Source organism: Oryzias melastigma, linkage group LG5 (genome assembly GCF_002922805.2).
Source record: "Oryzias melastigma strain HK-1 linkage group LG5, ASM292280v2, whole genome shotgun sequence".
In the NCBI taxonomy this organism is placed as follows: domain Eukaryota; kingdom Metazoa; phylum Chordata; class Actinopteri; order Beloniformes; family Adrianichthyidae; genus Oryzias; species Oryzias melastigma.
The window spans coordinates 23,470,370-23,484,655 of NC_050516.1; the positions used below are offsets into that span (position 1 = coordinate 23,470,370).

General features: G+C 40.0%; 1 protein-coding gene across 2 annotated transcripts in view; it reads left to right on the forward strand.

Moving 5' to 3' along the window:
- The first annotated feature begins 2,819 nt into the window (after positions 1-2,819).
- Positions 2,820-14,286, forward strand: part of LOC112139875 (copine-5) — a 77,714-nt gene continuing 66,247 nt past the window's right edge. The window contains exons 1-2 of one of the 2 annotated variants that reach the window (XM_024262713.2): positions 2,820-3,238; positions 3,305-3,568. In XM_024262713.2, the coding sequence (XP_024118481.1) occupies positions 3,219-3,238; positions 3,305-3,568 (284 nt within the window). In that variant the 5' untranslated portion in view covers positions 2,820-3,218. The remainder of the gene's footprint in view (positions 3,239-3,304; positions 3,569-14,286) is intronic. The other variant, XM_024262715.2, reaches the window with a different exon arrangement.

Genomic DNA, 14,286 nt, shown 5'->3' on the forward strand with positions numbered 1-14,286 from the left:
GTGTCCCAAAACTCTACTGCTGCTTTCAGCCTCCGGGTGGCGCTGGTGGCACTTTCTTTGGCAGCGGCTATGGGTGAAACAACCCACAAGTGAGTCAGCCCTGGGATTTTTTTGTGTTAGAAATTCCCAGGAGCCTTCACGGTCACTTCTGATGCTTTTAGCAGCCTTTTTTAGCTAGCCAAGATGGAGCGTTAATGGCAAACGGATAAAGTTAAAAGAGCAGCTCCACGTCTCTCATTAGGATCCCTTTTGCTTTTTTCATTGGAAGAAAGTTTGTTTAGTTTGCTCTTGTTTCTCAATTAAAAATAACCAGTGAGGCCTTGCTGCTAAAGGTTTCAAAGACAAATGTCACTTTTTTATTCTTACTTAGTGTGTGTTACCTTAATGAATACAGAATCAAAATAAATAAATTAAACTCTATCCTTTATTTTCTCCTTTTATTTCATGACATGCAAAAAAATATTGTATTTGGTCCATGGACCAAGAATCCCATTTAAATTTTGGCCCTTGAGTGAAAAAGGTTGGACCTGACCTAGTCCAGACTGAGTCTGCTTAATTTGGTCTGGATTGAGCCTGAACCTTACGTTTGATCTGTGTTCTGACTGCTGTCAAACAGACATTTCTCTTTCAAACCAGAACTTGTAAACAAAACCATGTGACTAAAGATCTCTTCAGTCATTGGTCAGGAATTATGAGGGCAGGACAAAGCAATGAGAGCTTTATCCTCGTCGGGATAGTTCACTTCTTTAAACTTTATATTTCACTGATCTGGTTCACTTTAAGTGAAACCAAATGTGTCCAGTCTGAATACAGCCTTAAAACAACAGGAGGAATTCAAAATAAATTCCTGTTGTCACTGAGAGAAATCAGAGTAGAATCAGTTTAAATATCTGGTCCTCAACCAGATTTAGACAAAAAAAATCTTTAATTTTGTATTTATTTTTATTTCCTGTTGAGGTTCCCGCCGTGCTCCTGCCAGCACACCCTGAGGAACATCTGCAACTGCAGCCAACTGCACTGCCAACCCTCCAAATACATGAATCATCCTGCAGAGGGGGGTTATGCAGATGAGCATTCTTCCTTATCTCTGTTTATGGGTCACTCACTGACATATGAGAAAAATTAATTTGTTTTTGTGTGTGTACAGCTCTGCATCCCTCTGAAGGAATGATTGTGTGGGAGTGGCTCCATGCATGTGACTGCTCCGAGGTTTGGGGGCTGTGTGGGCACAAGCATCCTGAGCTGGTGTAAAGTGATTTCCAGAATGGAAAAAATTAGGGGCTCCGTGCAGTAAGGAGCTCCTGCGCTCCGTAATGAAGGGTGGGAAAATGCTTTATGGCAGCTTGTGTCGCTTAGTGTGTGTGAGCAAATGACACAGAATCTGATGTTTGAAAAACAGAATAAAAATCCAGTCTGATGAAACAAGATTTATTTTTGATGCAACTCGCAATCTCTTGAAAACAGCTGGTTATTTGGTTTATTCATGACCAATAGTGTTAATGTGATTTTTGTGCGTTTGTGTGCACGTCCTTTGCTTATTCATGAGAAGAGACTGAGAGAGATGAGCTGTGTCAGAACAAGTGAGATAAACAGGGAAGTGGGGGACAGAAGGAAGCCGACACAACCTGAATTTAGAAAGACTTGTCATCCAGAAATGACAAATCCATCCCGTTTTTTGTCAGACAGCTGTGCCGCTTTAGCATATTCATTACAGTGTGGTCCACAGGTATTCACACAACAATCTAGTGATGGATAACAAGCATTAAATCCGTTTGTAAGCGGATACTCTTAGATAAAATTGATTTTAAATCAGCTGATGTGAATTTGTTTTAGTTTAAGCAAGAAGAAAACTTTGTCGTCTGGCCAAAGCTTTATCTTCTAGAGTACGTGTCAAAGTCAAGGCCCGGGCAAAGGCCGGGTCTATCCGGCCCTACAGATCATTTTATTTTACTGTTATTAATGGTCAGATGTTATCTATCTATCCATCTATCTTGCGCACATTTCTAACTTGTACAATTTTGACAAAATATTTTTTTATGGAGTGTACAATATTGAAAATTATTTAAAGTTAAAGTTGATTTATTCTGGAATAATATTCCTGACTTTTTATTATTCATAATTATGTTCAAAAGTTACAGTTTTGAGATTTAAAAATGGGCATTCTGTTAGCTTTTTGGACTATTTTGGTGTTTAATAAGATTTTTTTTAGGCTATTTTGAAATTTTAGCTAATATTTCAGTGACATGCTAGGCTTTTTAAAAAAGTTTTTTAGGCTTTTTCTTGGTTTTTGAGGTTGTTTTGAAGTTTAGCTAATATTTCAGCAACATTCTAACTGTTTGGGCTAATTTAGGCTTTTTATGTTTTTAGGTTGTTATGGAGTTTGGCTAATATTTCAGCTACGTGCTAGCTGTTTTGGCTAATTTAGGCTTTTTAAAAAAGTTTTTTAGGCTGTTTTCGGAGTTAGGCTAATATTGACATGCTAGCTGTTTTGGCTAATTTCGTTTTTTTCCTTTCTGTTTTGTATGATATTTTGAAGTTTAGCTGTGTTTTTCAGATACACGCTAGCTGTTTTGGGTAACCCAAGTGTTTTTTTCCCCTTATTTTTTTTTGTCTAATTTTTCATTTTTAGCTAATATATTAGCTGGCTATCAGCTTCGGCATTTTCAGCTATCAGCTTCAGTGTTTTTAGCGTATTCACACTAGCATTATTGCAAGCTATGCTATATATCTAGTTCATAATCATGTTTAAAAGTTACGTTTTTAAAGTTTTAAAAATGTAGTTTTAGAGTGTTCAATAAATAATTATCCTGCGACCTAAGGTGAGTTTAGGATTTTTGTTCCTTGTATGATTGAGTTTGACATCCCCGCATGGAGCGCATTTTGTGTCATTTTCCACTATTTTTAATAATTTCTGTGTGGAGTGTAGCTCTAGAACCTGTTTACATGAGCTTTATTAGCCGTTTAGGAGTCCGAGCTTTGAGTTTGTACATGGAAACCTGAGCGTAAAGATGGCAGCGCGCGGCGCGCTCCCTCTAAAGATGTTGCGGGGCGACAGCAGCAGCACCAGGGCAGGGGCTGGCTTGTCAACGGAGTGAGATTCCGTGTGGGAGGAGGAGGATGGGTGGGTTTAAGTAGAAGCTATCAGGTCTCCTGCTCTCACACGCTCTGCTGTGCGCACAGGCTGAAGACAAAAGCAGGCGGCAGCATCCCTCCTCTCCATGCGATGTGCAGCAGGTCGGTGAGGGCGCAGCGCTCATCATTCACTAAACGCAACTTTCCCCGCTCACTCCTCCATCCTCCCCAGCTTCAACGTCTCTGAAGTGGCTGCCTCACCGGGTCGGACCGGGGGCCGTTTGGTCTCCGATTTGGTCACGAGGGACTCGACGCGCTCCGTCGGTGCCAGGCTGTCCGCCTCGCGGATCACACCCGAACCCGCCCGATCCCCGGCCATGGAAATGATGGAGGGGGACGTTCTGGACAAGCTGGACGACATGTCGTCGATGTACGACTTCGACCCGATCACCGGGACCATCCCCGCCACCAAAGTGGAGATCACCGTCTCCTGCAGGTGAGCGCCGGCGCGAGACGGGAGGAGCGCGGGAAAAAGTTCAGGGTTCTGGGAACGCGCCCCAAATGTTCCGAGGGAGTGATCCAAAAAGAGGGAGAAAACTTTTGGGGCTGCAAGTTTGTGGGGAAAAAAAATCCACATTTCCACCTGACAACTTTGTGGGATGATAAGGATGGAGAATTTCAAAATAAAACACGAGGATATTTTATTGTTCCACTAATTTTGTGGTGTAAAAAAATGACAGAATTGAACAAAAACCTTGATTATCCAAAGCTTCTGTCACAGTTTGATTCATCCCCTGCAGAGCCTGAGCTCCATTCTTTTAAAGAAACTTCACTTACAAAGCTTTGCATCACATCCACACTGCCCTTGGCCTCTCCTATTTTATCTTACAGTCTTTTCATAAAAAAGACTTCTGCAGCCAGATCCGTTCCTCCTCTTCTTCCCATTAGACCCGTTTTTTTTTTTTTAAGTGAAGGCTTTCAGCGCCTTTCACCCTTCAGATGCTCCAGCGAGCGTGTTCGTCAGCACACTCAGATGTTGCTGGTCTCTGATGCTGGATTTTTCAGCTTGGAGAACCATCCAAGCAGAGTGAGCTTGAGCTGTAACAAGCTGTGAGTGCATTATTGATGGGCTCTCTGACCTTCACAGAAGCTCACTTCAACATCCCTTCAGAAGAAAACACATCATTCCCAGACATTTGCTGAATGAACGGGCGCTGCGTTGGAAATTGGAGGCTTTAGTGAGGAGTCACTTTGGATGAATAGGAGTGTTTAGACCAGGGGTGGGAAAACTACACCAGCTAAACTATTTAATCTGGAATAAATGATTTTGATTACCTTTATAAATGTTTTATTTTCCCTGTAGTTCAGGTGTCTCCTCATAGATGGCGCACTACAAATAAATTGACCTTTGTTCAGGTACGGAAAGCTATTCTGCATCCATGTAGTGTTGGTTTTCCAATATTCAAATGGGATTTCCAAATCATTTTTCAAATTATTTCAATACTGCATTTCCCTGAGTTGGAAGGATGTCAACACGTTGGTGAAATTGGCACCAAAATGAGAACAAAAACCACAATAAAATCTCCCAAATCTTGGGTTTTAAAGTCAGTTGTAATCAAAAGTAAAGCGTGTTTTCACCCAGATCCAGTGTTATTTATTTTTGTTTAAGAGGTTAATTAACAAAATCACACCACAAATCTGTCACTGGTCAACTTTTTGAATCCTTTGTGGCCCCTGAGTAAGAAAGTTTGACCATCCTTGGTTTAGACCAGGAGTCAGCAACCTTTAACAGTAAAAGAGTGATCTACTTGTGATTCATTAAGTGATGTGTTATTTCATGTTTTATGACCTGATTGCTTGAAATAAACCATTTCATTCATTCATTCATTCATTCATTCATTCATTCATTCATTCATTCATTCATTCATTCATTCATTCATTCATTCACTCACAAGAGCCATTTGGACTCGTTTTCTACTGATCAAAACCTAGAAGGAGCCGCATAGTCTTACTCTAGCCTTTAAGAAATTTGGATTTTCCTTCATGACCTTCTTTTTTTAAATAATAAATTATTAATTATGTCTATTTTTGGCACAAACAAAAGCAAAAATATAAAAAGAACCCAGCATCTCTCAAAATGTGATTTTGTTTTTTATTTTCAAAATAAAAGATGCTCAGTACCAAACAGGATCATCTCAGTGCAGCTACTAACCAATGTTCTGCAGCATAAGATAATATGTGCTTTTAACTAATAAAAGATCAAACTTTTTTTTTTTGTTTTACCAAAGTTTTACTTTGCTTATAAAATCAGTTCATTCTGGAGTAGCGTTGAGCAAACAAGTGGTCTTAAGGTCAACAGGGATGTTAAAACCTACATAGTTTGTCATCTATGTGCACCTCAGATATCAATTTATACATTTAAAACATCTAAATGTAATAAATGCTAATAAAGTTATTATTTTATTTTTCTTTTCTTTTTTTGTTCTTTTCCCCTCTTTGTCCTCAGCAGTCTTACACTGCTGGTTTTGTTATTTTAGCTTCGGGTTGAACCTTGGTAGTCTTAGCTTGCTGGCTTTGTTTATTCGTTTTCTTTAGTAGGCTGTCATTATCAGGAGCTGCTGACTCTGACGGTCGACATGTCTGGGTCAGCAGTCTCCATTAATTATTCTATGTTTGGTCAAGGAGCCACCATGGAGAGATGAAAGAGACACATGTGGATCTGGAGCTGCAGGTTGCAGACCTCTGGTTTAGACCGTCCATAGTGGTGGATTTTTGTGTTTTCAGCTTGATGATAAGAATCTTGGGTTTCTTTTTAAGCATCATATGAGTTTCTACAATTTATGTAAATAAATGTTCTGTTGATGTGCTGCAGAGTTTGTGTGATGGTGTGTACTGGAGAAGAAAAAAAGAAGAGTTGCATATCATTTCTAGCAGAAAAAAAGAAGAATTTATGGAGTAGGAGTCGTTAATCTAAAGAGGAAGGTTGATGTTTTCCAGTTCCGCCTCTCTGCTGTGATGTTTCTGCAAGCAAAAAAGGGTTATTTCTACATTTGATAATGCAAATGAAGGATGAATTCTGTACTCATTAAGCTCTTAGGTCCTGCTTTGATTAAAACTGAAGTAAAACTGATAAAAACGAGATATTTGATTGTTTTTTTTTTTTCTTTTTTGGGATGTTTTACATCTCGATTTCAGTTTTACTTCACTCCATGTTCTTTATAGATCACACTTGCTTCTGAGGAACCCCGTTCTCTCCTCCACAGTTTCATGTTCTCCATGCGGTGAGCTGCAGCACAAGCTCAAAGCGTGATTGATCCACCCCTGTGCTCGGCAGACGGAGAGATGTTCTTGTTAGGAAATGTCATTAAACAGCGCGCCATTACTGTCACTGCTGTCAGTTCATTCTAAAGCAGGAGAGATAAACCGATAAATATATCTGTCAAATTCAAACTGCTCCGATAACAGCAGAAACACCTTGTAAATCCTCCTAATCCCTCATCCAGATGTGGTGAGTCACAGATTAGGAGCTCCTTTTTGTTGGGTGGTTTTTCACAGTTTCTCCTTTGTGATCATATACATGTTCCCTGTGAAAACCACTGAACCGTGATGATAGCTGTTCCCCGAGGGTTAATATCCCCTCATTACACCCCCTGCTTTTGACAAAACACTGTTATCAGACCAACGTGGAACCGGAAGGGGGGTGGTTTGGCACTGGATCAGGAAGAGGGGGGAAATGAGAGCGTTTTGTTTTATTCAGTAAGAGAAGGAGGTTTGTGTCAAGCTTAGGACTGTGCCAAAATACCCATATTGCAATATGTTGCACTATTTAGTCCTGGGATCGATTCTCAATGGATTCTCACCAAGTATCGATCTTTAGTTTCATTTGAAGAGACTATAAAACAATATAGTCGTAATCCTTTGGTGAGACGTTCCTTTGGAGGTAGATAGGGGGCGCAGTTTACACCAATGTGTCTGGGAGCTACTTGAATTATTTAATTTTTGTTCTGTTGTTTACATCAATTTTGTACTAAGTAGTGTCACTGCTGTTCATGTTTACTATTGTTAACACTGAATTTTACAGGTAATTCAAATTCAGTTGTTGTCAATGCTTGTCAAAGACAGTATTTCTGATTTCAGCAATGCTGCACAAAAGTGTCTATTATTTCCCAGCCAGCTAGGAAAAGTGGTCCTCATATGGTTTAAAAGTGGGCAGAACATTTTGGCCCCAAATGGGTTTGTCCACAGTTTCTGTGGTGGCCCCACCTGTGTTTGCACTCATTGACTCAAGTGGACACTCAGTGGGTTAGCTCGCTATGCCTCCCAGTGGATGGCGTAGCATGCCAGCAAGCTCCATGGAGTGAGCTCAGCTGTATCAAGCTAACCAGCTCTGCTGTTGTGAGCTTGCTGCAGCGTGGTAGCGAGCTTCGCTGTAGCTAGCTCCGCTGTATCAAGTTAGTGAGCTCTACTGTAGTGAGCTCTGTTGTAGCAAGCTAGTGAGCTCCACTGTATTGAGCTAGCGAGCTCTGCTGTAGCTAGCTTGCATTTTCCACTTTTGTGAGCTTCATTGTAGTGAGCTAGTAAGCTCTGCTGTAGTGAACTAACGAGCTCCGCTGTATCACGCTCCGGTGTATTGAGATCCGCTGTATTGAGCTAATGAGCTCCACTATATCGATCTTCGCTGTAGTGATCTAGCAAAATTCGCTGTAGAGAGCTCTATTGTAGCAAGGTAGTGAGCTCCGCTGTACCTTGCTCCGCTGTAGCAAGCTCTGCTGTAGCGAGCTAGCAAGCTCCATTATAGTGAACTCAGCTGTATTGACCTCCACTGTAGCGAGCTACCAAGCTACTCTGTCCACCAGTCGGCTGGCTATCATAGCGAGCCGACCCACCGAGTGCACTCTTAAGTCAATGTGGCCAAACACAGGTGGGGCCACCACAGAAACTGTGGACAAACCCAATCAGGGCCCACATTTCTACCCACTTTTAGACCATATGGGGTCTACTTGGCTTTGCTGGCTGGGTTGTTGCACAAAATAAGTTGTTTTTTATGATTGTGTTTAAGATAAAATAGTAAATCTGAATATATTTTCCCCCAAAATATGTGTTCTTCTGTGAGTAATTAGAGGTGTTTTTGCCAATTATTGCAGTATCACAATATAATCAATATTGTGAGCCATGTATCGCGTATCACATCGGTCCCCAGTGATTCCCAGCACTAGTCAAGATAGTGAAAACATTACCTCCTTAAAAATCTATTGTATCATTTGGTTTCAGTGCAGGAAGTTTTTTATCTTGTTTATGTGTCAATCACTGCATAAGTCAATACTTCACATATAAACATCTCTGTGTGATCAGCTTGATAGTGTATTATAAAGAACAGGAAGATTTCAGTGAGAGTAAACGTGAGTAAACCCTACAAAGCCACAGTCTCTTGTTCAGTCCATTCCAAAGCAAGTCCCATTTCTGTGTCCCTGTAGTCGATTTATCAGGCATATAGTGCAGCCCATAGCCATTTACCAGTCTCACCAGTCAGCAGAGCTGATGCTGTCTGACTGGTGCGGTGCACAAAAGGAAGATCTGTCAGGGTGAGAGAACAGCTGCTGAAAGTGATGCCTATATATAACCTCTTCATCCTTTCTCATAGGCTCCATGTTTGTCAGGTAGTGACAAGATTACCTTACAAGGGCTGTGCTTTCTCTCCATTTACGTCACGGTGCTGCATTATTCCAAAGATGATCTGAATGTAGGGAGATTCTTCATATTTTGAGGCTAAATAGACATCTAGAGGAGTTTTTAGGATTATAGTTTCTATATTTGGAGCCATTTTGTTGACTGGAATCAATGAAATTCCACCCCCTATTGTTTACAATGGTGACTAAGGGTGTATTCAGACTGGTCTACTTAAAGGGAACCAAACCCTAAGTTAACTTTTTTTGGCTGGGGCTTTAAAAGTGTTGTCTGTTGGTCATAGACACATTTTTGACAAATTGAAATAAAACTGTTTAATTCTTAAAATTATGATCAAAAACCGTCTGTGTGCTGCTCCCTACAGGTTGAAATGATGTACTACAGTTGAATTATGTGATTGATCAAACCATGTACGTTTCAGAAGTCTGACATCATGATCTGCAGCTCCAGTAATGATAAAAGTCCAGCCCCCAAGCCCCACCCCTCTGACTGGAGTTTCAAATTTTGGCTGTGGGTGGAGTCAGCCTCCAACTTCCTGATTTGGTTACCCTTTAAAGTGAACCAGAGTTTGTTTCCCCAGATAATCCAGAACAAAGTTTCAGTCGGAATATGCTCAAGCAAACTCTAGTCCGGGACCAGGAACCGCTCTCTGACCCATCTTTCAGGGTGGTCTCGGTTAATTTCCAATCAGACTGAACACCAGTTTGCTCCGAGGGCGTATTCAGACTGGGAAAATCCGTTGGTCCAAATCAAGTCCTGAAGATTGCATTTGGTCTGTATTCAGACTGGAGTTCACCAGAGATTTCTGTTTCAAACCAAACTTTGTAACTTTGTAAACAAAACCACATGACTAAAGATCTCTTCAGTCATTGGTCAGCAGTTACAGGATGGGTCAAAACAGAAAGAAAAAGATGAAGGTTCTATTACCAGGATTTTTAACGTACTCAAACTTTTTATGTTGCTGATGGATTTTGAGGGTCTGTATGAAGGCCAACACGTTTTACTGCTGCTTTGGTACATCGGAGGCATGCTGCATGAGGATGCTAACATGTTTTTTTGATATACGGATCGTCGAGAAAACAGTGAGAATCAATGTGGATCGCATTCAAAGTTGTGTAATGAGCCAAATTCATCGTACCACATTTTAATGAGCTGCTGTGTCTCATCCTTGTGCTGCTATGGTATTGTTTCTAAGAGAATAAGCATGATGGTCCGACGCTCTGGAGCATTCTAAATCGGTCAAGAGGAGACCGGTCCGGTCCACACCGCTCAGTGGAAGCAAGGCAAATCTGGACCAATTTAAACAGACTCAGTCTGGACCAAATCATTTTTTCCGGTCTGAATAGTCTCTTAGAGAGCATGCAGAGAGGAGCCTGTTTGCACATCTTCATAAGGAAGGTATGGAAGGAGGTGTGAATCCTAACAAGTACGGGGTCAAAGGTGATATTGATTAAAGTCATGCAGAGAGCAAATTAAACTATTAATGGATTGTCCTTTTCTTTTGAATGACGCCTAATCTATGCACTTTAGTGAAGCAAATGTATCACCTGAATTTTAATTAAATTAGGATCTTCTGATTCTTGCTAATGATTTCATTCTTGGAGTAAGCACGATGCTCATTACTGCTGGGAGTTTTCACATCTTTTTTTATTTTTTTTTTAGCTTGGTTCCTCCACTGATTGCTGGGATGACCTGCATTTGCACAAAATTTCAAGCTTTTCTGGACTCGGTGTTAAACCCTCCTTTCTTGACATAAAGGCATTTCTGCAGCGTGGAAAAGCCTCGGGGACATCCGACATGTTTGTGGGTTTGAGCTCCTCGTGCTGTGAAAATCAGCTGCACCCTGAGCTTCACTGAAACTCATTAACTGTAGAGGAACATCATGTAAAAAACATGAACTTGAAAGCTACAATATAATTATCCAACACATGACCCCAATACCTCCATCACAAACCAATATGAACCCCTTTCTCGTCCCTCGCCTTGGCTCTCAGACGCACAAACACAAGGTTGGTTTATTTTCCTGCACAACAAACTGGGCAAACGGCCATACAATGGAACTGCTGGGGAGTGAGAGATAGAGGAAAGAAATACATCTACAATAACAGAAAACATAACTTAATCATTATTGCACAGTATCTGGAGGGTGGAGAAAATAATGAATCAGGAAAAGAAAGAATTGATTCAACATTTGTATGAGGGCGATGCAAAGTAAACATAACTCTTAAAAAGAGAACAAACTAATAGAGTGAAGGTCCAACAGACAGCAAGAAGTTATTTGAAATGACAGAAAGAATTTATGCTGTAAGTTTACTCGCTCATTACCACATATTTTTAGACCCAGAAATGTGGCAACATCACTGTTGTTAATAACAGTCCAATGACAATAGATATTTTTGGTGTTTTTAACATGTTTTTGTGACATTTTTCTCATGATGGAGGGCAAATAATAAAGTCTCCCTCTAACAAAAATCATTTTTTTTACATGTATGTGTGGCATTTTTCTTCTGAAAGAGAACAAATGTAATAAGAAATCCTTTTGTTTTTGCATCTCAGAGTATTTCTCCTCTTAAATCAATCAAACTGTCTTGGACAGACTCTGTTTGAATGAATGATCTTCTTTCCATCAACAGCTCTGCTGCACATGCACTAAACCCTCATCTGTTCCTAGTGTCTAGTTCAGGTTCTGGAGAAGAGAAGATGGTATCTTCACATTGACTGCAGTCAAATGAGCCGCCGTTCACATTTCTGTGGTCAAATCAGCATCACTGGATTTTTGGTGTGAGTTTCATCCAATACTTACGGTAGCAGGACTGAGAACGCTGGAAAATCTCCACCAGACTCCACGGAGCTTCTTGATGTGACCACGGAAATGTGAACGGCGGCTCATTTGACCGCAGTTGGAAAGGATTGTAAATCAATGAAAGAGCATTTTGATGTTAGCTTTGATTATTTTATCAAGAACTCTGAGAAACCAATGATTGAATGTATTGATCACAGTCAATAAACATTGGAGAATTAGCTAAAAGAGTCTTTGGTGAACTGGAAGGAGAAAGAATCAGGATTTTGGAGGAAGTTCTGTCCATGAAGATCTTCACTTCCTCGTCCAGCTGACATCCGGATCAGAACCAGACGGCTGGACATTACCCAGATTGATGGATGTTTTTATGTAGCAGACATGAAGATTTATGCTAGCGAAACAAAGAGCTATCACAATCCAACAGGGGGATCAGGGGCGGAGCCAACAAAAGCCACACCCCCTCAGAGGAGATTTTAGAAACAGAGGCTTCAGATCAACATGAAAAATGGCTTTTTAAGACATTTATGTTGTGGGATTTGGTTGAAAACGTCATAATCATAATTAAAACACTGCTGGGAACTTTTTTTAAAATAAAAAAATACAATGGGAGACTTTAGAAAAATTAAACTTAAAATTGCATTTCTGAGTGTTTCTTTATTCAAATTGTTGTGAATCAGGATCAGATGCAAAAATGTGGTAAGAAAAACTACAGCAAGCCACAAGGCTGCTGCCATTCTGATGCATCCACTTGCAGACATGTGTCCAATATTGCCAATATTTGTTGCACCGCCAATGTTAGGTTGGGGTTGTGAGGGGCTGTAAGCTAGCTGGAGGGAGTGTAAACAGATGGATGTTGGGAAGTAGGAGCAGGCTTACTCCGCACCAACAGTCCCACCCACTCAGAGGGTAATTTCTGAGAAGCTTTTGCCGCTGTGCAGAAATTATGTCCAAGAAACACAAACACAAGAATTTTTATTTGGGTTAAAAGCAACATAATTATACGTAAAAGACCACTGGGAACGCTTTTAAAAACCTCAAAAGATGATCGGAGAGGAACTTTAAATTGTGAGTTGTGAATCTTGTAGTTTTAGTTCTGTTGTGATCCCCAATCAGATTCATGGTCCATTGTTAATGTAATATCTTTTGTTTAAGCTACCCAATACTCTTGAGTACATTAAAGGCATAGAAATAAATCAACTACGGCAAGCAGTGAGCATCAAAGCACCATAGGATGATTTGCATATGAAAAATAATGAGACCTCTTTATGAAATGATGGAAAGACGATTTAGAATCCTGGCATTAATATTGAAGACACAATAGTGTCCCCTGTTTCATGAATTATTTCATGCTGTAATGCTGTGAAATAAAGAGCCGCTCCGTCCATGATCGGAGTTGACAGAAAACAAGGACATTAAACAGGAAGAGCAGTTTTCCTGCTAAGCAAAGCCGGCCTCGTCTAACATGACATGACATTGTCATAGGAAACATTTATAATGTATTCCGTTTATTCGGAGTGAAATACGGACAAACATCAACATGTATCATTTATGTCAGTTTTATACATGGATTTTCCTTTTTGAACAAATTTAATATGTTGTGCAGGCAAGCATGCCCTGAAACAAGTTTTAAAAAATGGCATAAAGTCTTCCTAAAAACCAGACTAAACATAAAAAAATACCCAATACACACTGACCTACTGTTCATTTGTAATGCAGGTTTTTTTTAAGTCAAAAACTATAACATGGCAAACAAAGACCTCAAATATTTCAGCTGACCATAAGAAATGTGTTTAAATGTATTTCTGCCCAGCAACCCTACAGTTTGTGTGAAAACATTTCTTTAAGTCCAAAGGGAAAAACTTTGAGCTGAAAATAGAATGGAATGGAGTTGAGCCAAATCAAATCAAACTTTAATTTCTAAAAAGTGCATAACAGGTCAAAGTGCTATGCAGTTAAAAACAGACAACAAAATACAAAAAAGTAAATGAATTTAAATTTATAAAGTGAATTCCCAATGAACTACTGCCGCTCTGCAGAAACTATGTCCTAGAAAAATCCTAAAACAGCATAATCATAATTTGAACACCAGTGGAAATGCTTTGAAATTAGATCAAAAGATGACCAAAGGGATTCTTTTAAGGACAACATACTTTGCAAATGCTCCTTATGACTTAGAAGAGCCGCAAAAAAACATATTTTTTATTTAGTTTGTTTGTGTCAGAAGTTTAGGAGTTGGCAACTTTAAATATTCATTGCATAAGAAAGATGTAAATATCAGGTATTGGTGCTTAAACATTCAGAGATGAGTGCTGCTGGTTACATGGATGCAGCGTTGTGGCGTCATCCACAGAGTTGCGTTTCGTGAGGAAAGATCCTGATCTGAATCCAGGCAGAGGGATTTCTGCGTGGACTTTAATCTTCTCTCTTTATTTGCTTTCTGTGGGTCTTTGTGGGTTTTCTCCAGGGACTCCATCGTCCTCCCACGGTCCAAAAAGACGGTTTTAAGTCAACAGTGTGAGTGTACAGTCTCTTGTGATTGTTTTATGACACATCCAGAGAGTGTATTACATCTTGTTCAGTGCCGGCTGGGATTGACATTCACTCCATCAGATTTAAAGACCCACTCCAATGCAAATCGTGTTTGTGCATTTTTCTTGCAATGGAGGACATATATAAAATAATTTTAAGATTAAAACAGAGTATTTCTTTATTCAAATCATGATGGATCT